This window comes from Helianthus annuus, chromosome 15, assembly GCF_002127325.2.
Source record: "Helianthus annuus cultivar XRQ/B chromosome 15, HanXRQr2.0-SUNRISE, whole genome shotgun sequence".
Taxonomy (NCBI): Eukaryota; Viridiplantae; Streptophyta; class Magnoliopsida; order Asterales; family Asteraceae; genus Helianthus; species Helianthus annuus.
In genome coordinates this window covers 71,323,302-71,349,805 of record NC_035447.2, presented here as the reverse complement: position 1 = coordinate 71,349,805, position 26,504 = coordinate 71,323,302, and the positions used below count along the sequence as shown (strand labels likewise).

Sequence of the window (26,504 nt, the reverse complement as noted above, 5' to 3'; positions counted from 1 at the left end):
AAAACTAAAGTAATTATACTTATAAAATCTAAACTAAAATGATAATAATCATATAAAATCTAAACTAAAATGATAATAATCACGCGCTACACGCATCGTAACAATACTTGCAAATTATAGTAGAAACATCATTACCCTAGCTAAGTTTTGTTGTAGCTTAATTATAGTATATTTGAAAATGCAAACGTGTGTTTTCTTTGCTTCATATCATAAAACATATTTGTAATTTATCCTAACACAATATATTTTTTTTCTAAATTCATCATTGAAATAAGTACATCCCCCACAATATCCATTACTATTACGTTGAATAAAGATATAGTCAACAAGAAAAATAAAAAAAATAAAAAAGTAATGAATAAAAAATAAAAAGGGACTTTTGAAATTATTAAAAAATGTTATATAAATGCAAAGAAATGACATAAACCAACTTTTACGGCCACCATTTTCCTTGGGCGGTCGGCGACGGAAAGCGATTTTAGTGTGTGTTGTAAACTGAAGGTGTCGCATTCTCCAGCCGGTACGGTGGTCAAACCATCCCTTTGAGTTTGTATTCAATTTTTAGATGTATTGTATTCTCATCTCAATTATTGATTGAAAAATGATTATGATGTTTTTAACATAAGGGTCTAGAAACAATATTAAAGATATTAAAAACTTGAGGCTACAATATGAATTATAGATGATCATTTAATTAAATAGGGTGACCTTAGATATAAAATTGAGAAATTATCAGTTACTCGTTAGTGATTCTCATTTTTTTGACAAACTTAACTTGAATCAGGAGATAATAATGAAAAAAAAATACTTAACAATAAACAAGTTTTGAGGAAACAATAAACATGTTTCACAACTATTAAATGTAAGTCAAATTGAAAAAAAAAGAAGCATATATATAATCAATAAATAGTTTCCAAGATTTATATATTTTTATTTAAATTGCTTAATTTTTGTAAAGGCTTGTATTTATAAAAAAGAGAAGAAATTAGAAGATTGGAACATTAATATTGAGTGATTTTAGAGTAATAAAAAAGACTCTAAGTGAAGTTAGTGGACACTTGGGACTTGGGAGTTACAAGCTTTAAAATAGAGAACTATGAGAATCGTTTAGTGTAGCATAATTAGCACTTAACGTATATAATATGAGTTAGAAAAAAAGTGTATACGAGTACATTATGTATCATATCAAAAGTGAAATATACAAATATTTGTTTCATTTATATAGTTTTCACTTGAAACTTGGTATGTAATAAACATAATCATGGTCAAATATATCCTCAATTTATACCGTTTCAAAACAATGTACTTAATGATCCGTACAGCTTGAAAATGATACATAATAATATGTACTAGTTATTTAGGTTTGAAAAATGTTTCTATTTCTTGGGATAATTGGCGTAAATATGTAAATTTGTAATTTTGTTGTTGGGCCGTCTCGTTTGTAAGCTTCGTTTGGTGTGTTAATGAAATTTACCTTAAAAAAAAAAGTTATTTGGGTTTGAGACTTGTGCAATCTAACCAATTAGATATTGTGTAGCCCATGTACATGTACTTCGCATTTATAGACTTTTGTCCACCAAACTTTAACGAAAATCTAATGGGAACATGGTTGACGACCGATTTTATCATTTATCAGACCAAGTTGTAAAATTGAGAGTATATATTCGAAAATATATTTAATAAAAACCATCAGAAAATTATGAACTTAAACTAGAACAATTATTAAAATGTTAAAAGAAAAAAAAGACAAATTTCTTATATCACACCAACGAGTTCATAAAAAAGATCTTGTGGCCAAAATTATTAGTGTCATTAAGTGCTGAACCAGAAAGATAAGATATCTGAACCATTAAAAACCTGTATAATTTTTAACCGTTCAGAGACAAATGTCTGACCAATTCAGATTAGAGGTCTTAACTATTCAGACTCTATATAAATCTTAACCATTCAGAGGCAAATCTCTGAACCAGTCAGACATCTGCTCATGAAACAAACAGTTTAAACCATTAAGTGTTGAACCAGTAAAAGGGGTAAACAAATAGCCCCTAAGTAAACTTTGATCAACGATTTAACTCTTAACACATTCTTTATTCTTTATACTTTAATATATATGAAACTAAACTGTCATATGTATGTAGTTACTATCTTTTCGAATAAAAATTCAGATATTTATTAAAATTCCTTTTTTCTTACTAATTACCTATCAATTAACTATATGTGTCATATATTTTTATGGGGTGTTTTTCACTATTTTGAGAGGCAAAAATAAATAACTTTTTTTCTTTTAAAATAATGAGTTTCACTTACAAAAGTAAGTTGTGACGTGGAAGTGATGCATGGCATACGTTTGTATGCAAATTGTGACCACACAATTTGCGTTTGAGAACATTTTACATAGAATAGCGGTAGAAGTGGTCAAATGCTATATAATATGTTTTAGTCAACCATGAAAGGACATAGTTAGTAAAAGTGAGAGGATACAATGGTTACAGCATAACTCTGGATCATTGGAACCACATACACAAAGTCTTCGATCTTTGGAGGTACCATTGTCGATACATCATTGATTCTGATCGAGTCTTGTACGTAATACCTTTTACGAGTTGAGTGTATACACATATTTGTCTTTTTAATTTGTTTTTGTCTGTTGTTAACCTGACTTTTATTATTCTTATCACATATAACACGTATTAAACCAACAAATCCAAACGTATAGGATGAATCGGTATAAGCTCTCTAAGACACTAGGCCTTCTAAATGATTGTTGATCTCCATAGGGGTTTTAGAGTATTATCGTTATCTGTACTTGGCCAATAATATGTCTATACCTAAAACATGGTAATGGTAATGATAATGGTAATGCTAATGTAGATAAATGTATGCTAGTGTATACTCGTACGCTAATCTAGTTGCTAGGGATGTTTGTCCATCCGTTTGGTTCAATGGTTCAGGCTTCCTTTTTGGTTCACTTTTTTATCGGTCTTTTTTTTTAAATGATAAGCTTCATTAAAAAATGCAAACTGACTCCCTTAAAAGAAACCGAGGAGAACAACAACCACCCAACTATACAAGTTTACATAACTTCAAATTTACATTAGTTGTCCCAATGCAAGAGTTGAACTTAGATTTATTTTTAAACCATAAGAAACCTAACGATTTTACATTGCAAATAATCTCTTAAACCTTCATCTCCTTGTTTTCGATGAACTCTCGTTCCTTATCTTCCATATTCTCCAACATGTAATTATAATTGTCCCATGTAATGTGATCCTCTCTTTCTCCCCTACTTTTGGTTTTTTATGAAGCTCCATAAGGTCACGGACCGCAAGAGCTTCAATTTCTTTTGTCTTTTTAATATTCATACTAGCGCTTGATTTGATATAAAAAATAAATTAAAACCACAAAAACTTTTACTAATCAAAGCAAATGAATTAGCAAGCCAGAAAACTTACAGAAGGAAACCACACTAAATTTTTGAGCATTTTCCATCCTATGAGCCCAAGAGTTCTAAATATCTTCAATTAACTTGTGAATGGATTTTGATAATAAACAAGGTTGTAAAACACTATAAATTATTCAACTTTTATTTTTACTACAAAGGTTGTAAAATATAGATAAAATTACCTTGGGGGATAGTGCACGGTCCTCCCAACCGCCGGAGTGATCTCACTCCGGGAGCCGCTACCCGACCAAGCTAGCTCCGCGGTGACTTCCCCATGCCGAGTTTTTACCCTGGGCGACATATGCCACTCCCAAGACTCGAACACGGTACCTCTGGGAAGAGATGGGTGTCGGTGGCCAATTGTGCTACCCAGTTGGTTAGATAAAATTACCTTTACAAAATACTAGAATAATATTGTCATGTGGAATTAATTACTCGGTATATGATCATATACAAACATATATCTTTGTACAAGCTGTAAGAACCGGCAATTTAATGACATGTGTTCTCAATTAAAAAAAATGATTTAAGGGTATTTTAGACTTTTTATACCCTTTTAATTCTATCTAATTAAAATATTAATTAAATAATCCATAAATTCATGCAAGATTAATTCAAATCACAATATCCTAATCTGTTCTTCATCATCGAATCGGCACCGCACCGTAATCAACATCATCATCAGTACCGTAATCCATATCATCGTCAACACCGTAATCAGCACGTCGTCAACATCAGCACCTTAATCAGCACGGTAACACGTCGTCAGCACATCCAACGGTAACATCTCACACTACCACCGTCAGCACATCCCGTAATCAGCATAACACTGTAATCAACACATTAATCAGCATCGTAATCAATACAATTTCATGTTTTTTTTAATTTTGTAAACAACATATACTATTACATAACTTGCACAATTTCATTTTTTTAATTTTATAAAAAAACACACACTGCTACGTACTAGCACAATTTCATATTTTTGTTTTAATTTTGTAAAGAGTAAACTGCCATTTTGGTCCCTGTGGTTTGGGCACTTTTGCCATTTTAGTCCAAATCTCAAACTTTTTAAATCTGGGTCCCCGTGGTTTCACTTTTATTGCCATTTTAGTCAAAATTAAACCCCCCCCCCTTTTTTACTATTGCAACCTGCCTATTTTGTCTTTTTATTCAGAGGCATTTTTGTCCATCTGATTTTAATATAACATATTAATAATTAATAAACTAAATTAAATAAATTTAATTCCTTTATACCCTTATTTAACCATCATCTTCCCCATTTAACCATCATCTGCCCAAAAAAAACATAACCCACAAAATCGAAGCAGATAATCTTCCCCAAAAATAAGGTGATGAACGATGTGTGGTGGTGTTCAGTGTCGGAGGTGACTGTGACGAACGAAGATGAAGATTGTGTGGTGATGGAAGATGACGAGGGCCGATGATGATGAACGTTGACGATGCACAGTTGTGAAGATCGGAGATGATGAACAGTCTGATGATAAGAGATGCTGATGATGATGACGATGGTGGATTGCTGGAGGTGAGTGAGTGGCTATGGTGGATTGCCGGAGGTGAGTGAGTGACTATGGTGGATTGCCAGAGGTGAGTGACGGTGGAGATGAAGGTGATGAACGATGTGTGGGATTAGGGTTTTTTTGGGAAGATGATGCTGATGATGAAGACGATGATGATGACGATGGTGGATTGCTGGAGGTGAGTGAGTGACTATGGTGGATTGCCGGAGGTGAGTGAGTGACTATGGTGGATTGCCGGAGGTGAGTGACGGTGGAGATGAAGGTGATTACATAAATCTTGTTCATTTTCTTTCAAAAATCTTGTTCATTTTCTTTCAAAACCTTAATATCTTGTTCATACCCAGATTCAAAAACCTTAACAACAGGGTATTCGAATCCAAATTCAACATACCCAGATTCAAAATCTTGTTCATTTTCTTTCAAAACCTTAATATCTTCAATAGTTTGATGATTACATAAAAATCGAACATTTCGATCTTTAATCATGAATGATCCCCTACTTTCTACAACATCTGTTTCAGCCATTACAGCAGAAATGAATGGTTGACCATGGATTGTTGACCATATGGATCTTGTAGGTTGAGTTTTATGAGAAATAGATACACACCCACCATTTTCTGATCTCCAAGTTAACTGAAAATCACTGTAAGTCTCTGGTCTTGGCAAGATGATGATTTGGGGGGGTGATGATTTGGGGGAGGATGACAATAAAGATGATGATTTGTATGTAAAATGTATGTTTATATTAGGGTATAAAGGAATTAAATACATTTAATTTAGTTTATTAAATATTAATATGTTATATTAAAATCAGATGGACAAAAATGCACCTGAACAAAAAGAAAAAATAGGCAGGTTGCAACAGTCAAAAAAAAGGATTTTTGAATTTTGGACTAAAATGGCAATAAAAATGAAAGCACAGAGACCTAGATTTAAAAAGTTTGAGATTTGGACTAAAATGGCAAAAGTGCCCAAACCACAGGGAGCAAAATGACAGTTTACTCTTTTGTAAATAACACATACTATTACATAACTAGTAGAAAACAAGTTTTTTTTTCAAATAGGCTTTCAATAAAAACAAAAAAGGAAAAAATAGTAACAAATGAGAATTACACAACAAAATTAGAAGTTACATATAGATTTAAAATAAACGCATACATTTTTCATACTAGCACATTTCAAATACATAACTAGTACAATTATAAAACACATTTTTATAACTTTTTTAAAAGTCACCTTTATAAATTAAAAAAATATAGCAATATGGTACTCGTATTAAAGATAAAAAAATACTTGATTTTATGATATAATTTTTTTTTCAAAAATAATGAAGTGTATAAAAGTTATTTTAGTTTAAAAAACTTAGTGAAATTAGTATTTAATGAGAAATAACTAAATGACTAAAACACCCCAACTTGATAGTATTAATTATTAATTATAGAAGTTTTATTTTTAATTAATACCAACCTTTAATTTAAATTATGAATGGCTAAAATCTATTCTTACTTTTCTTATAATTAGTATTGTTTATTGTTTGTACAAGATCAACTCTTAATTACTACAGGAGAAAATTTTGACAATGGTTTTGTGACAACCAATAGTCGATATTGTGTGTAAACCTCACAGAGTGAAGGGGGTCCATCTGCAGTAGCTCAAAACAACAAGGGTTCATTTTCAAGGGGCCCACAATATCAATTATTTAGGCCACGTGGCAGTTGCCACGTGACAGTTGTGGTAATTAAGGAAAAGCGTAAATTTTCACATGTTTCAAAGGCACATAACTGTGCCTACCTCTATGAGGACGACACGTGTTTGTAACAGTTTATATTTTAGTATTTTGATTAAATTGCAAAGGTAGTCCCTTATATTCATAACTTTTTTTCATATTAGTCTTTAAACATTATTGGCAAACTTTCTTATTTGGTTCAACATCAATTTGCCGCTAAAAAAATAAACAAAATTCTTCGGTATGAAAACTATTTACGAATTTACATATTTTTTTTGGTATTTGAGGCATCCAATCTAATTTGGCTGAATCCAAAATGTTCAAGACCACCATCACATAACATTAACCGATCATAGATTTCCTCAAATAGAAACTATTATGCACCTCACATATCATTTGGAAAAAAAAAGGGTTGATCAATCTAACACCTCTCACTCTTCATGAAGTTCCCATACTTGAAAATTTACCTCTAAGAAAATTTACCAAGATGGAATCCATAATTTTTTTCTTCTAATTCTTTCTAAAGCTTTCATTTTTTAATCTTTCGTTATGAGCTACACACATGACCTTAGACACGGTATTTAAATGTACGCTGGGAAATATCTTATTATGAACCATATCAATATAATGCATAACAAACTGCAATTTTCATATTTAGATTTGTGAACATAGGTATACCTCTAATGGATCAAATAAAATAAAAACTCAACTTACAACTAAATTTGTTGAATCACCCGAACCTAGTGAAATTCATATAAATTATTCAGACGTTTATCTATCATTAAAAGTATTTTATAACAACATATGCAATAATATTTAATAATTTAGTTGACATGAAAGTCATCTAAGTTCTTAAGACGATCGGAAGAAAATATATTGCTAGGAGTCAATCCGACTTGAACATCTATACTATATAGTACAAGGACCAAAGGCGTCAATAGCAATATCTACAAGGACTTTCAAGGAACTTCTAGTGAAGCAAAATAAACACATACACATGAGTGATGACAAAGCTATCTATCAACTTTTTCATGTTTACTTACAAAGACAGTTACCTTAAAAGAAGACAGTTGTAAGGGACACGTGTCCATCGGAACACCGATGCCCACCGGCCTAGGGTTGCCAGGTCGCCTGAGTTTGACTGTTGGAAAATGAGAAACCAAATTGTTGATTAATTAATTTGTGAATATTATAAAATATGTGGTGTTAATTCCCAATTGGGTAGTACCTTTGATATTAAAAGAGTTGAGTGTTGTGATGGTGTACTTTACCGCTTTCTTCTTTGGTTATCCAATTTATGGATTTAGATCAACCTTTTATATAATTATGTTTTGAAAAGTCTTTGTGATACGATTGTTTGGTTTTCACTGTTTTTCACTCAATTCATATGTTTTTAAATAGTTGAAAACTGTATTTTAGATTGTGAAGTTTTGTTTTTGGTTATATTGAACACTTGGTATTAGTCTAGCGAATGATCTTTTGAAAAGTAAATGCTTGTTTGTGTTTTTTCATTATTAACTTGAACTTGTAATAAGTTAGTTTAAGTTATCACTCAGATGCCGTTGTTCAGAAAAAAAAAATATTTTATAGGGTGTCTTTATGACCCTCATGGTCACCATGACCGTTCACATCAGCGTCATGTCACTAACTTCTAATCATTCATCCAAAATCACTACCTTAAGGGTGTGGTCATGACCCAAACCACTATTCTCTTATTTTAATTTATTTTTGTGAAAAGGAAAAAGAAATCTTGAAAAAGAAAATGAGGCCCATGGTTGTCATGGTTTAATCCATGCCAACCATGGTGGATGAGAGACAAAGGAGTGGTGTAGCAATCAATTAATGATCCTATGTGGCATTAATGACCCAACCCATGCCCCCCACACCCTTTAGCCTTAGGCTATGCGGTATGGTGACCATCCTCCCTTAGAGGATAATCCGCCACGTAGGCGCCACATCATAGTCCCATAGAGGATGACCCAACACACTAAAACACTGAAAATGGGAGGATGTTCCTATCACACAAGTTTACTTTTTTTTTTAATTTATCTACTTTTTTAACATTTATCAAATAAGATAGAAAAATAAATTCATTCGCAAAACCTATGCCAACATTCACGTGCGGTTCTTTCGGACATCTTTAAATACTCGTCCAACGCCTCGGGTGCATACCCATATGCCAGTTGGCGAATGGCCGACGTACATTTTTGTAAAGTACTGAATCCCCTTTGGCCCCTAGCGTCATATCGCAGTGTGAAAAACGGATCAGACTGGGCCAAGTCGTCTGCGATACGTAAAAAAAGTCGACGACTCATTCGGAACCGACGTCGAAACATCTCGTCCGTGTACACAAGTTCATCGGCAAAATAATCGGCCACTAGTTTATTATCGGCGGCTATATATTAAAAACGAAAAATAAATTAAATTCATTATTAAATCTCAATAAACATACTCTAAAAAATTTAAAATACCTTCTTTGTCTCGGTTTAAGGCGGCTCTCCTAGTTTGCCGTTGCAACGACGCTTTAGACTCTTCATCCGCCTCCATGAACATCTGAGCCGCGTGCATAATGACGTTTGCGAAAAATGTTTCGTTCTCACCCGAAGATGACGAATACTACGTTGAAGAAGAAGATGAAAGACATGACTACTTTTTATAAAAAAGTACGAAAGTTGAGAAAGAGATGGGGTTGAAGTGGGTAAAAAATGGGGTGTTGGGGTTGTATTTATAAAAAAAAATTAATGAAATTTGGGTTTTTTTTTTAAAGAAAGTATCCGTTTGATTGTTTGAATTTATTTTGGGGGTTGGAATTATTTTTTTTCTTTTCAAACGGTCCAAATCACAAACGGTCAAATTGGGTTTTTGTCTTTTAGCGACCGTCTCAAACGTCTTGGGGGAGACGGTGAGGACGACGCAAGGGGGGGGGGGGGAGGGGGGGAGGCAAAATGGTGTTGAACCCGGCGCCGATCGAGAACGATCCGTGGACACGGCCCATACCGAGGAGCCTTAGATATATACGAAAAACTTACAAAAAAGTTGGTTACTTATAGTGAACAAATAAAAAGTTGCTACATTTAATTAGTATTTATAACTTTCTATATTTGGTTCACTTAAAACGCTGACTATTTTATAGCACAAAGATAAAAATTTTATCATAAAACTTTTGGGACCAATTGAATCGGCGATTTTAGTTAACTTAAGTTGAAATTAACAACTTAATTGTAGCACTATTATGTTTGTTTTTATTCTAACACAAGAGTACTTATACAATAATTGCTGGTTAAACTTCTCTGTTAATTTTAATATTTAAATATCAAACTTTTGGTACCGATTGAAGTTTATGTAATAATATTTCATAAATTATGTGCGACAATAAATGCTATTGAAGACATTTGTATCTCATGTGAACGTACATCTGTCATGTGTCAAGATCGCCATGCGTAGTCAACTCTCGATATACAAACATCAGTCTAATTATTGTATGATTGTCCTATCATTTTTCTTAACTAAATGCATATTTTATTGGAAAATTTTAATATTTTATGTTAACTTAATAAACTATAGTCTTACCACATTTGACAAAGCATCAGTCAGAAATAGTTAAAATATAGGACATGATCATCAATAATGGAAACCTACATAAATTTAAAAATATTATATAACAGGAAATAATGAAGCAAAAAAATAGACAGTAATATTTATAAATGAATTAAAAAAGAAATGAAATTTTAATATATATTATGATCATGTAATCGGATCCAAATTACACTATGTTCATAGAATTACATAAAGACATAATTAGAATCCAAGATATCTTGATCATATTCATATTTGAACAAGTTGCCACAATAGCTACTTTCTCTTTCATCTTCTGTGCTGCTTCCATTGATGTAGCTAGTTGAATTTGAGTGTAGAGAAGCTGGACTTGATGAAGATGTTGATAAGTTCGATAAATGTGAGGTGAAGTCGAAATCGCTTGACGTTATATTCGACTGCGGATCTATAATGCTTTGTTCGTAACCGTAGTTTTCCATGGCAAGAAAGTTATCAAGATTGTTTTGCCAGTCGTTTACATGGCAAGTTTGTTGGTCAAAACTGGAAAAATTTGAAGGAAGTTGGTCTACATTTGGTTCCATGAGTTGGGCAGATTGATCACTAGCAAATGGAACACAATTAGGGTTATTTAAAGGAGCACAACTAGGGTTTTCTTGAATTAGGGTTTGGCAATCTTGGTTTTGAAGTTGTACTAGATGGTTTTCTTGAACTTGATGAGGATTTCCAAATTGGTTTCCTTGTCCATTGTGGTGAACAAAGTTCGGATTTTGATTTTGTTGAGACGAGAGGAGTGAAGCTGCTAACCTCAACAGTTCAGGGTTCACTGAAGGTTGAACCCCGAACATGTTTGCGTGAGGTGAATTATAGAAAGACGAGCTCAAAATGGTTGAAATGTCTAGAAGATCAAGTCGAGGACTGTGAGTGACCGGATCAATTCCCATACGAAGAAGTCTTTTCCTAATATGAGTGTTCCAGTAATTCTTGATCTCGTTATCTGTTCTTCCTGGCAAACGAGTTGCGATAGTCGACCACCTATCGAAAGACCAAACACCAATGATTAGACAACTTACATGAAAAAAAAAATCTTTAACAAAACCCCTTGTATAAAATAATATTTTGATCAACACACATCTTTTGAAAATCCATTTAAGTGAATTAATAATATTAATCAAACAATTGACTTACTTGTTCCCCAAAACACTGTGTAGTTGAATAATTGTTTCTTCTTCTTCAAAAGAGAACCTTCCTCTTTTAATATCCGGTCTCAGATAATTTGTCCATCTTAACCTGCAACTTTTTCCACATCTTTGTAACCCTACACACCATCAAAACCAACCCGAAACAATCAGTAATCAGCGAGACATATATGTATTGTAAAAGACGATAAAGATGTCGGCTTTTCCGTATGCCATGAACTCAAGAACTTACCAGCATTCTTTGGGAGAGTTCTCCAGTTTCCATAACCATTCTTTTGAATGTAATCAACAAGTTTTTGATCTTCTTCTGCAGTCCATGGGCCTTTCTTTAGACCATTTTTTTCACAACAAGGTGATCTTCCCATGGTGTTAATCTTAATCTATGTGTTTGTTTCTAAGAAGAGTTGTATATATATAGAGAGAGAGAGATGTAGGTCCACAGAAATGGGAATACAGTTGTGTGTGTATATATACATGTAGAGAGAAAGAGAGGAGGAAAAGAAGACAAGAAACAAAAGAGGAAGTCAAAGGGATTCGGTGGCCGTCCTGTGTTAATACTATGGCAACGTGTCCCTTCTTTAAAAGCTATACACATGAACACACGTAAAACACACACTAGTGTGTGTCTCGACAATAAAGATTTTACAAAGTCAAATATGTATTGAGGTTCTGGCAAGTGGTAACTTTACACATATGTTGCCAAGTTTCACTTTTCACTTATTGTATATGATAAGAAGGTAATGGGATCACAAGATGAAACTTCAGCTTATTTTGGAATGAATTATTTAGATGGGGACCCAATGACTACAAGAGGCGTGTCAATAACGGAAAGCAGATACCGAATATCAGAACATAAATAAAAATGACGTGGTAAGGATAGTCTCCGTCCTAAAAAAACGATTTTAAATAACCTAATATATAATAATAATAGGACCCACACGTTGGAAATTCGATTGTTTTCAGTTCAGTTATTACGGTGCTAACACGTTAAAATATGGATGAGCTCGGTATCGGTAACGCCACCGAAAGTACCGATCCGGAAAATCATCGAAATTAGGTACCGGCACCGAAAATGCTCGGTACAATACGGTATGGTATTTAAAGGTAAAAATCAATAAATACAGGTATGGTGCTAGACCGGTGTCGAACCGAAAATAACGATTCTGAAAACGCCAAAAGTTGGGTACCAAATTGATACCAAAAATGATTTGGTATAGTAAATTTGGTACCGATACGATACCGGTTTGATTACAGTATTTGATATGATTTGCTCAACAATATTTTAAATATCCAAGTTAATTTTGCATTGCTACAATTCATTCATTAAAGAAAAAGACAAAAAAGAAAGCAAAATAAGTTATTGTGTATATAAAACTTCATTTAAAAGAAATACATTTTACTTACTGTGTGTATAAAAATTAATCTAAACGGAGCAATTACTTGCATTGCTGCGTTGCTACAGGATTTGATGAGTTCGGTACCAACCGGTACCGAAAATACCGTTACCGAAATCCCAAAAGTGGGTACCGGTACCAAATATACCTGGTACTGCATGGTTCGGTACCGGTTGGTATTGGTACGGCACCGATATTTGAGGGAAAAAACCGGTGAATACCGGTGCCGAACAAGTACAAAAAATACACCGGTTTAATAAATTTTGTACCGATACGAGTACCCAATACCATTTGCTCATTTGTTAGTTTCCATTTCTAATTTTAATATATATCTTACTGTTCATTTCATTCTAAATTTAATATATAGGTAAATAGGTAAATTTCAATTTTTATTTCATACAAGTTGGAGATGAATTTTGGTTGAGTCTAAATCGAATACAAATTTATAATTTTAAATTCGATGTAATTCGAAATTCGAATCAAATTTATACATGTTTATTTACTATTTTTATATATAATACTTATATAACTTTTATTGGCCAATATTATAAATTAATATCTACATTTATTCTAAATATTAAAATAGCGTATTATCAAATTTATTACAAAGCCCGTAACTAAAATGAATTTATTACATATTTTAACTAAATTTGATCAAAACGAATTTACTCGAATTTATCCAAATTCAATTCGAATCGATTATTTTTTAATCGCATACAAATTCAAGCAAAAAATAAATATTTGAAATTTTTGATTCGATGACCACCTATAGTGACACGTAGGCGCCATATAGGAGAAGGGGTTCCATTACCGCTTCTCAATAGCTAGCATGGTATGGGATGGAGTCCTCTCTTTCCTATTCTCTATAATAGCACCCCCACGTTATACCTCACGGACACGCAAGAGCTCGCTATTGCTCGCCATTTCGTTGATAACACCCCCCTGAATGGCGTCCAAGGCATGAGGGGGTGTATTGTTTAAAAAATGGTGAGGTGGCATGGTGATAGCGCCACATCCCGCAAATAATATTAATTCTTTAGTTAAAGAAAACATAGTCAAACCGTACAAATGCTATTTTGATCGACCTGTATATGAGTCGGGTAAAACATATGGTGATATGGTAAAACAAGCCAGCCCTAATAATAATGTGGTATAATATATCTTATGTAAGAAATTAAGTTTCTTGAGATTTATTTCCAGTCTTGATTTTTTCACTAACATCCAAAAAAAGAACCGTCCAAGGGGCCTCTTTTAATTTGTTACGTTGAACGAATTTTGTCATCTCTCCATGAAGCACATGTTAAACGATTGTGTTTCATTTTGTATACGTTAATAATTTATTATTAACACACTAAATCACTTTAAAAAAAATTAAAGTGATACGAAATAAAAACAGTTAATTGAAAATAGAATCTCTTAAGGACCATTTTATTTTAATTGATCTTGGATCATACATTGTTGTGAGATATTATAACTACCGAGCATTCTATGGCAACTTTTTTCCATCATAATAAATACAGTTCCTTGTTACGTGCATCTCTAAGCAAGCACCAACGACAGATTATGTGGAAGATACTCATGTTAACGGCGTCTTTTGTTAAGTTGAGTATGTCCGCAAGTTGTTTTTGGCTTAATAATAATTTAGCCATCGGTTTTAAAAAAAATATTGCAACTTTGGTTGCACACAACATGATTTAAATGTTATGCATATTAACCCACTATTATTTATCAAAATTGTTTACACTTACAAAATTACTATTCAATTTCATACACCAATAGTTGTATACCACTTAATTGCATGATATATAATTCTATGCTCAATTTACAAGCCTTTATTAAATCTTATACATTATAGTTTTCTTCCCTTATAGTATTAGTACAAGTACAAAATGACCCTTATGGTTTACTTTTAGGTTTATTAAACCTTATGTTTTATAAATTTATTTAACTATTATTATTGTTATTTACTATGATAATGTTTTACGTTCCAGTCATAATATTACGGATTAACACGCTGCAATGCACGTGCGTGGTTCAACATTTTTACGTTCGGTTTGACAGTTCTGCCGTAACGCGCGGGTCTTAAAAACTAGTTTATTAAAAAAATAGATGTGTAGGAGGGAGAAACCCCGAAGCAAGCAATTTAGTAGGTATCCTTACCAGCACGCATATACTTATGATAAGGTATCAATTGAAGTGTTGTCATCGTTGTGACCAAGTGCAATTTAAGAACTTTTGGCCACACCGTTCATGCTCTATTAGTATGACGCAATTGTTAAGCAATTAACAAGGACCAGAACTCAATAGTTTATGAAGCTATGATGGAAATAACAATCACTGCGCTGTTGTTTTCAAGTCACATACGTCATAATACATATATAATGATGTTTTTAGAGTCGTTAAAAGGGAAAGAACACTCAACCATTCGAAACTATGCAATGCTCCGGATGTAAACCACACCCTTTTTTCTATCGAATGTCCCTAGTACCTACAACTATTACTCGACACCAGACTGGAATTCCTACTATCCCATACAAGCTCTAAACTGGATGTAGAGAGTAGACATCTCCCTTTCTAAAAGATGTAATAATCAAACGTGTTCTTATCTCCTAATACATTACAAATATTGCAGACACCAGGCAAATGATCAACAACCCATACTTCACAAAATCAACCAGAAACAACTATTGGTTTTTGTGATTATTAAGACCTCGATATTATGTATGGATCACCACTATTTATATAAACAATCCATCATAACCATCTTTAGTTGTATTTGCATTAATGATTAATTAGTTAATGATACTCGTTGTCTAAACTTTATGTCTTAATAGCAAAACTTAAGTACGGTGTTGTTATTACACCTCAAGTACACGAAAAAAAGACATATCTCACAATTCCACGTCTCGTATGTACTGAATGTTGTAGCTAATAACACGTTTACTAATAATACTTGAGCGAAAAATTGACACCCAAGTAGTTTTTTTCGTACGACAAGACTTTTAATCTAACTTAGTTAGGGCTATTTGATAAGTATGATGATGGTTAAAGTTATTCTAAAAAAGCCATTAAAAATAAAAAGTATAAAAAGACAAAATAGATAGCAAAATATAACACAATATCGAACAAAATATAACATAATTTAAAGAAAAAATACACAATGAGTCACAAAAAAACATAATGACGCAAATATAGAAAAGACACAATAATAAATAAAAAGATACAATGATGAAAACAAAAAAGTTTAAAATCTATAAACTAAACATTTAAAAACAAAAATCTAAAATCTCACATCGTAGAGTTTGATTAAACGGTTCTAATGCCGCATGAATGAGGTCAATCGTAGTTCATTTAATACCCTTCTTACAACTTCTTATTTTTAGAAGCATTTATATTTGATCCTAACCCTACGATAATAATAAAACGTAACACTCTTTTCTTTTAAGAAGGAAATCTAAATTATATGCAATTATTAGACATTATAAGATCATTTTATAACATATAAAAAAATAAAACACACTTAATGTTGTCACAACAATTCGCACATTAATCGGCATATATTGCCGGTGGGGTAGGGTGGTGGGGACCGGCGGGGTACGGTGTTGGCGATCAGTGATCCATCATTATTTCATATTAGCTATTCCATTGATAAAGAGCCACGTATGCCATCTCTTTCACAACTTCGCTTTTTTTAATTAATAGTTTAATTAATTTACGTTTGAAAAGAATTATTTATGTTAAAATGTATATTTACCCGATTAGTTAGATTAATCGGGTTTTGGCTAACCTCCAATTTACCTGATTACAAAACCAAAAATTGGGTCACCCAATTCAAACATGGGTTCAGGTTAATTCCTTACATGAGCAAAAATGATATGAATAGGAATCTATATCTATACATATAATAAAGTAAATCATATGGGGTACACATGGTGTTCTATCAGGTGATCTTAATAGTTTTTTCCCGCCTAAATAAATAGATATAGATAATATTTGTTAATAAGATTTAAATAAAAAATATATTATTTTAATCCATAAATTTTATCTTTTTATCTTTTACCCTAAACAAATTGATATAAATAATATTTGTTAATTGTTAAAATAATATATTATTTTAATCTATGAATTTTATATGTTACTATTTTTGTTTCATTTATATTTATCATGTCTTTACTTTATAATAGGGATTAATAAAATTGAATTATAATAAAATAAGCAAAGGTAACTCATGGCATCTACTAATTTTTAGATTTTTAATGTAAAAATATAAATGAAAATACATGTAATAATTTTATCTTTTTATTTTTTACTGTTTTGTTTTCCATTTATATTTATCCATTTTATTATTTGGTATATAAAATTAAATTTATTCAACACGTGCAATACACGGGGTTTTTTTAAATATAATTTTTATTATTTAGTAGATGAAATTACATTTATTCAAACTGTGCAAGACACAGGTTTTTAAAGATGTAACTTTTTTTATTTTTTGATATATAAAATTTTATTTATTCAACCCGTACAACACACGTGATTTTTAAAGATATAACTTTTTTATTATTTAATATATAAAATTACATTTATTCAATCTGTGTAATACACGAGACTTTTTAAAGATATACAAACTCACACTTATTATTTGACATACAAATTACATTTATTCAGTCTCTACTTCAACATTTACAATACACGAGTGATTTTTTAGTGATATAACTTTTTTATTATTTGGTATACAAAATTACATTTATTCAACCTGTATAATACATAGGGTTTTTAAAGATATAACTTTTTTATTATTTGGTAAATAAAATTATATTTATTCGACCCGTACAATATACGGGGTTATATAATAAAAAAGAAATAAAATGGGGACATTTTCCATTGGGTGGAGATGCATGTATTGATACCAAGACTTTTCTTTTCAATAAGTAACGCACACAAAATAGTAAAATTGAGTAAAAAAAGAATCAAAATAGTTGCATGTTTCTTTAGGGAATATTGGATTTCAATAATAACAACTATTCGTCGTTGGCCACCAACAGTTTCAACTTAAAAAATAACCACTGGCAGTCCCAACTATTAACATATTGGCCTCCAATGGACCCTGACTAACAGTTGCCTAACGTTGTTAGTCTCCGGTCGCCGGAAAAGTGTTTTTGGCCGGAAAACTCAATTTTTTTGTTCTAAACCTCTTTGTAACCTTATTACTTATTTTTGGAACCCTTTTCTACTAAAAGCCCAATTATTGAGGTCGCCACTCAACGTTTTCGTCCAAAACCTTTTTGTAACCTTAGATCATACCTTGAGGAACCTTTTTTCGGCGATCAGAGACTAACAACATTAGGTTTTCGTTAGTCAGAGTCCATTGGATGTTAATAGTTGTGATTGTCCAGTAGTTATTTTTGAAATTGGAACTGTTAGCGGCCAACGGCGAATAGTTGAGATTATTAAAATCCAATATTTCTTTCTTTAGTTCAACTTTCCCAAGTTTTGTTGGTGTGAATCTAGATGACTTTGATTTTTATTTTATAATTTTAGGAGGTTTATCCCCATAAAATTCAATGTTATTAGAGGTTTGTCCCAGGAAATTCAATGTTATTAATGACAACCGATGAATTTATCATATATGTTAATCAAAACTATCAAGAGTAGATTAAAATTAATAAGTATTTACAAATAATAAATTATATCGTTTTCATTAATCAACCCGTGTAACACACGGGGCCATAACCTAGTAAGACATATTTTATATTTACGTAAGAGAAAAAAGCCCGGATAGTTCCTGTGGTTTTGCCTTTTTTCACCTATAGTCCCTAAGTTTCTAAAATTACCTGAATAGTCTCCAACTTTTCATTTTTTGTTCCCGGATAGTCCCTGGGTCTAACTTCAGTTTGTTTTCTCTGTTAAGTGGGTGTGAAATTACAAAAATACCCTTAACTTCAGATTTTTAATTAAAACCTTAAACAACTGTATATTCACTGACGGACCACTGGATTATAATTGTGCCACCAGCGGAACCACCCGATTATATCCATCTCTACTAGGCAATAATGCCTACACACAAATTGAGGAGTAAACACAATAAATCTGAGAAAAACCCCCTTCGTGGGAATCGAACCAAAGACCTAATAGTCACTAAATGGTGTAAGGCCCATTCTTTGGCAGCTTGTCTACCAATGGTGTAAGGCCCATTCTTTCTTTGCATTTAGAATTATAGACATTTTAGAAGATCACAAATTCTACCAAGGTTCTGTGAAGAGGAAAAAGGCATTTCATGTTGTATGTTTAATAACAATTTGGAGTCTGTGGAAATCGCGAAATGAAAGAATTTTCTCGGGGACGGAAAAGTCTATAACAAATATACTGGAAGAAATAAAGGCGACGAGTTTTATGTGGGTGAAGAATCGAGCAAAGTCAACGAATTTAACGTGGGAACAATGGAAATGTTTCGATGTATTTTAGGTCGTTAAATATTTTGATTCCTTGGTTGTAGTTTTTGTATGTCTGGTGTACTATGTAAGTTTGGTGGTAGCCGCTGGCTAGTGTGATAATAAAAGTTTCTTTTGTTGGCCGTTCAAAAAAAAAAAAAATAGTCACTAAACCTTATCCCACAACAAAGATTTCAATAGGCTATAATGCCATGGATGGACGCAATAATTTTTTAATCCACCAACTCCAAAACATTCACATTTTTTTTCCTTTTATTTAATTTACAAATTAGACCATTACAGAAAAGTGAGCAAGAGTCCCCTGACGGAAGAGTGGCAGTTATGTTACACTAACTTTTTCACTCCTCAATGCCCAGTAGCCGAGCTTCCTTAAGACGAGGGGGTGTTCCTCACGATCCTGCAAGCTCCACGTTGGCATCCCACTACCCATCATGTTGGCATCCCACTACCCATCATACAGGTATTACAGAAGAACTAAGGGTGGATGGTATAGTCAAACAACTTAGGGTGTTTGAGTAAAATCTTACCCAATAGTATTATGCCATGTTAACTTCTCATTCTACTCCTCATTTTACACTCAATCACTAGGTATAGTCAAACACTCCTCAATTAAAAAAAAAAAAAAAAAAAAAAAAAAAAAAAAAAACCATGATTGGTCCCACCTCTCTCCTCTCCTCTCAAACAAATCGGTGAACACTCACCGAAAATGGCAATCTCTCTCCAACTCAAACACCCAACTCAATCAAGTGGGGGTGGTCACCGATCGGTGACCCCCACTCACCGCACAACTCAAACACCCTTATACCCTCCACCCTAATGATTAAACACTGATGACATTATTCATTCCATCTTAAAACATATTTCTTTATTTTCATTCAAATTACACCAACTATACTAATGTGCAACTTAATGTTTTACGGGTAATTGGATTTAAATATTCTTAACTTTCATCCGTTGACCAGCAATAATTCTAACTTAAAAAATTCTCTCTGATAGCCCTAACTTAAAAACTAAGGTATAACCTAGTTACTTTTTTCCTCCATCAAGCCATTTATAACTAAGGCATAACCTAGTTACTTTTTTTTGGCTGACGTGACAGCTTATGCTCAATTTTATTTACTAGGATTTAAAATGTTGTAACTCATGCATTGTTGATAATTTCACGGTGATTTTATACATCAATCTGTTTTCACCAATTTTTATGAGTTTCATTTTAAAAGGCAGTTGGAAATAAATAATCACACCTAACTTAATTTTGCCGATAATAATCTCAAGTCAGTTATTGGCCGATAATAATCCGAACTGGTCAATTTTTTTTGTAAAATAGTTTGCCGTTAAAATAGCTTAGCGGAGTTAAGTTTTTTTCCGAATTACAAACCGATGTTTTAGGGTTTTTGATCAGAACGAGGATACGAGTCGATTGATGTAAAACTTACCTCGAAATACTGCCCCAACCCACGAAAATGGTGCTTCAATTTGGGTGTTTAAACTTCCAGTTAATAAAAATCAAGCCATTTCGAGCACAATTTCGAGGTAAGTTTTACATCAATCGACTCGTGTCCTCGTTCTGATCAAAAGCCCTAAAACATCAGTTTGTAATTCGGAAAAAAAAAACTTAACTCCGTTAAGCTATTTTAACGGCGGACTATTTTACAAAAAAAAAATGACCAGTTCGGATTATTATCAGGCAATAACTGACTTGGGATTATTATCGGCAAAATTAAGTTAGGTGGGATTATTTATTTCCAATTCGGCTTTTTAAAATATGCATACATTCTTTGAAGTTAATAATTGTATTCATTTTAATACAAGTATACTACTATCACACACATGACACACATTTATTTTAAAAGTTGGCATGCGATGTGCAATAAATGGTACGTTCAATTCGTTTACATTATGCGCTTATCTCATTTTATAAGATGTGGATATGTGTCTAATGCTTTTACATGGTTGGATGTGTGTCCATCTCTGTAATAGTTCTTGTCCATCTCATTTTATAATAGTTTTTGATTACGTGTTACATTACACGTTTACTGCATTTTACATGGCGCAAATTACGTGTGTGAGAAACTTGCGTACACAATAGGATACATGTGTAATGCATTTACACGGAACAGATGTGTGTGCATGCTTGTAATAGCTTTTGATTACGCGTTACATGATGCGTTTACCCCATTTTACACAATGCATAGATGTGTGTGTTCGATACTTGCATACACAGGTGGATAAAAATACCTATCGCCCATAAAATCACGCCTCCTCATGGCTTTTTACATTTTTTTTATATAGAAAAGGCTTTGTACATGAACCAACCCATTTAAAGTATCATGTTAAATCGGTAATTGGGAATCTTGAAATAAAACCGCTACTATTGGTTGGTTATACTAGCTCGTTTAATACTCACTAGAAAAACACAATGTAAAAAAACTTAGTTAAGAAAAAATAAGTTTACATAATGTTTCTATTTTTTTAGATGGTGTATATGTATTTATTATACTAAATTTTATACTATGAACAAAATGAATTAAAATATGTAATTTAATTCATCTTAATCAATTACAGCATCTAACCAAAATATTGTTTTAAACCCATTGGTCACTAGTTATAAATTGAAATCATATAATAATTTGGTCACCATTTATAAAACGCAACATGATAAAAAGTAATTAAATTATGCATTATTAACTGGAAAAGGACCACAAATTTGTATCCTGTTACACAATTACATTGCAATAAAAATATTTAAAAAATTATGCAGTTTTTGAGGACTTTAACACATTCATTAATGTAGTTTTGATGAAAATGACCAAGGGTCATGTGAACCCTGTTGAGACATTGAAAAATAACGTCTCAAAACTCAAAAAGTCTTGCTTCCGACCTTAGGTCAAAATATTTATTTATTCATTATTCATTCTCACATAGGATATATATATATATATATATATATATATATATATATATATATATATATATATATATATATATATATATATATATATATATATATATATATATATATATAAATAAGTTGCAAGATTAAGAAACTTTCGTTTTATCTTTAATTTTAAACCATCCTCTTAAACTTATGTAACATTTGTGTTTTATGTTTTCTTGTTCTAAATGTGTACAAAAAAATCATATGGGTAGGTTATATGGTGAGCGGTTGGGTTGGGTCATGTAATGTGTTAAAACTTAAAACAGGTTTGAGTCAAACCGGACTCAACTTAAAACGATTTCTGACCAATGTGGTTCGAGTTCAAAATTGTTATAGCTAAAATGGGTTTGCTTGAAATTGGTAATGTTATAAAGAAGAAAATGTATCAAAACCGGTTTACCTGCTATTGCTATTAAGGCGGCTAGTGGGCTCAGTGATGGGGTGTCGATGGCGGTGATGGGTACATTAGTGACGATGATGGCAGTGAAGTCGTGAAGATAGCACCGACAACGATGACGATAGAGCTACCGACAGTAATATGAAGCCAAAGGTGATAATGGTTGTAGTGGAGGTAACATAAAATGGATTGAAACTATGATTATATATATATATATATATATAGTGGAGGGTTCAAATGAGAAGAAATTCTTTGAAAGAAGAAAAAAGAAGAAATTTCAACCAATAGGAATACTTCATTAGACTTCATTTAATATTTGTACTTAATGTAACTATAAGGTTATATTAGTAAACTTACATACATCATTAATTGGTAGTTTCATCTTTAATAACTAACTATATTAAATTTGTAACTTATTTTTAAGATATATATTTTTCACAAAAAATAAAAATAAAAATTCATTTATAGTATAGGATAAATACGAGGCGTGTAGGATAAATTACGAGTTGTGTAAGATAAATTTCAATATGTGTAGGATAAATTTCGAAATGTGTAGGATAATTTTGATGTGTGGAGGCAAAAATATTTAGTGTGGAGGATTATAGTCTTAATGACTAATTAATTAGTCAAACATAATAATAAATGAGATGAGAAAAAAACTATTTAATGTTTTACAATTGTACCCTTTTATTCTTTTTCTTCTCAATAAAATTTTCTTCTCAAATGAACCTTCCCCTATATATATATAGGGTAGGGTTCCAGCGTGAACAACCTCCCTAGAGTGAACTGCGTGAACAGATCTGGACCCTTGATTTCTTTTTTAGTTGTTAAGGGTAGGATTGTAATTATATAAAAAATTAGATTTAAATCATTATTTTAATAATTGAATTAAGTTACATCTTTCCTATTTTAAATTCATTATCCATATTATGTTTTATTTATTAATAAGATAATTATCAAAACAAACAACAAATCACCAGATTTCAATTTTAATTTTTATTTCAGATTTCATCACCAGAATTCAAATTTTGATTTTTAAGATCCACGTAAGCTTCATATTTCAACGGTATACACATGTGTACTTGGCTATAAATAGAACAGTACACACGTGTACTCAGCATCGTACATATGTGTAATTAGCTACATAATACATAAAACTATTTTATATTTAACAAATTACAAGTTCCATAATGTTTTCCAAACCAATCAAAAAAACATATAATTACAAGTTCCAGTTTCGTAAAAACAATAAACCCAACATAATCGAAAAAACAAAAAAAACATAATCTTTTACAACTATTCGCCACGTTGTATGTTAAATCATCCTTATCGACCAAGCAAACAAACATATGTGAATCATTCTTATCGACCTCATATGTAAATCATCCTTATCGACCTTCCATCTCCACTTTTCTCGTTAACGACATCTCCTGTAATAGCACAAAAAAACTCAGCAACTAATACTTTGCATAATTCACAAGTGTACATCAACAACCTTACACATTCAATACACAAAAATTTCCGAGATATCACAAAAACAGACGCAATACACATGTGTACATCGCGTTAAAATCAGAATACACATGTGTACATCGCATTAAAAACAGAGCAAAATCAGAATACACATGTGTACATCGCATTAAAAACAAAACAAAGCAAAATCAGAATACACATGTGTATATCGTATTAAAAACAAAGCAAAATCAGAATACACATGTGTATATTACATTAAACATTGTACTCAACATTGAAAACAAACACAAAACAGAAATATATTATAAAAAGGTAGATAATGATGAATTATTTGATTGTAAATTATTTTTCTTTTAGATACTTTTCGGGTTAAAGTAGCTAATTTTATCTTTATTTTTATGAATTATTTTATTATATGTATTTAGGTTTTAAAAAAGGTAATAATAAAAAATAAATATGCATTTATGGATAGTTGTTATGATGATTGTACTGTACATGATGCAGTTACACTTTGACCAGAAGAAGATCTCGTGTGGGTTGGGTTTTCAACTTCTCAATTAACATTCTTTTAAAAGGTAATTGTGCTTGACATATAGTTTAAGATGTAACGATTGGGGTACGTGGATAAGTTTGAATTGAGATCCAAGGGACAACGTTGAATGAAAACGACCAATACATTAAATATTAATATTGTTGGTTATCTCGTTAAAAATGTTGCCTTGAGCATCATCGATACACACTTGCGTGGTTGGAATTCCGACGAAGATCAGAGCATCATCGATACACACTTGCATGGCTGCGTTTTGTTGTTGAAGACGTGACCTGTGAATCAAAGAGTAACAATCAGACAACAGAATGAATCAAAGTAACAACACAAGAAGAAGATAGATCTGGCCGATGAAGGTGAGAGAGAAATTTGGATCTGGGCGATGAAGATGAGAGAAAGATTGAATATGATGATTTTCTTAGATCTGGTCGATGAAGGTGAGAGAGAAAGTTTGATGATGAAGAATGATTGAATAGGAGAGAGAACGAGATTTATGGAATTAGTTTAAAATGGAAATTACACATATACCCTTATTGATTTAATTAAATAGTAACAATTAATCAAATAATTACCATCATGCCATTGACTTAAAATCTCAAGATCATAAAAATCAAGGGCCCAGATTAGTTCACGCAGTTCACGCTGGAGAAAATGTTCACGTTTGAACCTAATCCTATATATATATATATATATATATATATATATATATATACACATACACGTGATTTTAAATGAAATGATAGTAATAAATGACTAGAAACGATATTCTAAGCAAATGTAACCAATAATAATTAGTTTCAACTGTTTGTAACAATTATTACGTTTGAAACAATGTTCAATAATAAAATGGTTGTTTACCCTAACCAAGAAAATCCACAACAAAATATACCTTAGTTGTATCATATCATACGTTTGAAAAATTATACCTTAGGCGCATGATTCATTCCAAGAAGTTGAGCTTGCTAATGAAGTTGGGGCTGCTAATATGAACCTCATGGCAAAGTTGAAACATGTTGAGTAAGGTTTGAAGACTTAGATTGCCGAAACCTACTCTAAAGAAGGAGGAGCTTCATACAAGTTCAGAAAATGAGTTGTTTGGGTTCACTCGGTATGCAAAGCCGGTTTATTGGAATTGGAAGCGCTGAACTCTAAGGATTAAAAGCAAAAGTCAAGGGCTAAATGGGCTTCGTTCAGGGATGGCAATTATGCATACTTTCACGCTTTGATAAAAAAAATAAGGAGATTAAATAACGGGTTCATGGGCTGGAATTAAACGACAGGCCGTGTAACAATCCAAGGAGAATCAAAAGGGAAACATATAAGTTCTTTGGCACTCGGTTCAAAGAACCTTTGTCGGTTCGACCCAAAATATGTTGCTCTAATATCAAATGGCTTTCTGAAGCTGAAGCTGAGTCGTTGAAACCCTTTTGTGGAGTCGGAAATTAAAGTTGTAGTTTGGGAATGCAGAGATGACCGGGCCCCACGCCCAGACGGGTTAAATTTCAGGTTATTAAGAAATTTTTAGGGTATTTATGTCCAGAGTTCACTAAGGTAGTGCTTCATTTCTTTGAGACATATTCAATCTCGTTTAGATGTAGCTCATCATTCATATCGTTGATTCCTAAGTTCCATGACCCTTTGGGGTTCAATGATTTTAGACGCATTAACCAAGCCGGGTCCTTCAGCAAAGTGTGAATCGGATTTCCAATTGGACCCTTCCCTGCTCAAAACCTCGCTATTATTGTGGAAGCAAATGTGAATCGGATTTCCAATTGGAGCCCGGTGATTGAGGCGTTCGATAGGATGTTGTCTTTATAGAAATCTTCTACTCTATCGGTAAGTGGTA

General features: G+C 32.2%; 2 protein-coding genes across 2 annotated transcripts; both read right to left on the bottom strand.

Moving 5' to 3' along the window:
- Positions 1–8,799: 8,799 nt before the first annotated feature.
- On the bottom strand, positions 8,800–9,277 carry LOC110913850. The gene is made up of 2 exons (XM_022158668.1): positions 9,181–9,277; positions 8,800–9,104 (listed from the first exon to the last, which is right to left on the bottom strand). The coding sequence occupies exons 1-2, from the start codon at positions 9,275–9,277 to the stop codon at positions 8,800–8,802; spliced, it is 402 nt and encodes a 133-aa protein (XP_022014360.1).
- A 1,141-nt stretch (positions 9,278–10,418) lies between these two features.
- LOC110911865 (transcription factor MYB41) lies at positions 10,419–12,012 on the bottom strand. Its single transcript, XM_022156514.2, has 3 exons — positions 11,693–12,012; positions 11,450–11,579; positions 10,419–11,296 (listed from the first exon to the last, which is right to left on the bottom strand). Exons 1-3 carry the CDS (start codon positions 11,823–11,825, stop codon positions 10,492–10,494), a joined length of 1,068 nt encoding a protein of 355 aa, XP_022012206.1. The 5' UTR covers positions 11,826–12,012; the 3' UTR covers positions 10,419–10,491.
- Between the last annotated feature and the right edge of the window lie 14,492 nt (positions 12,013–26,504).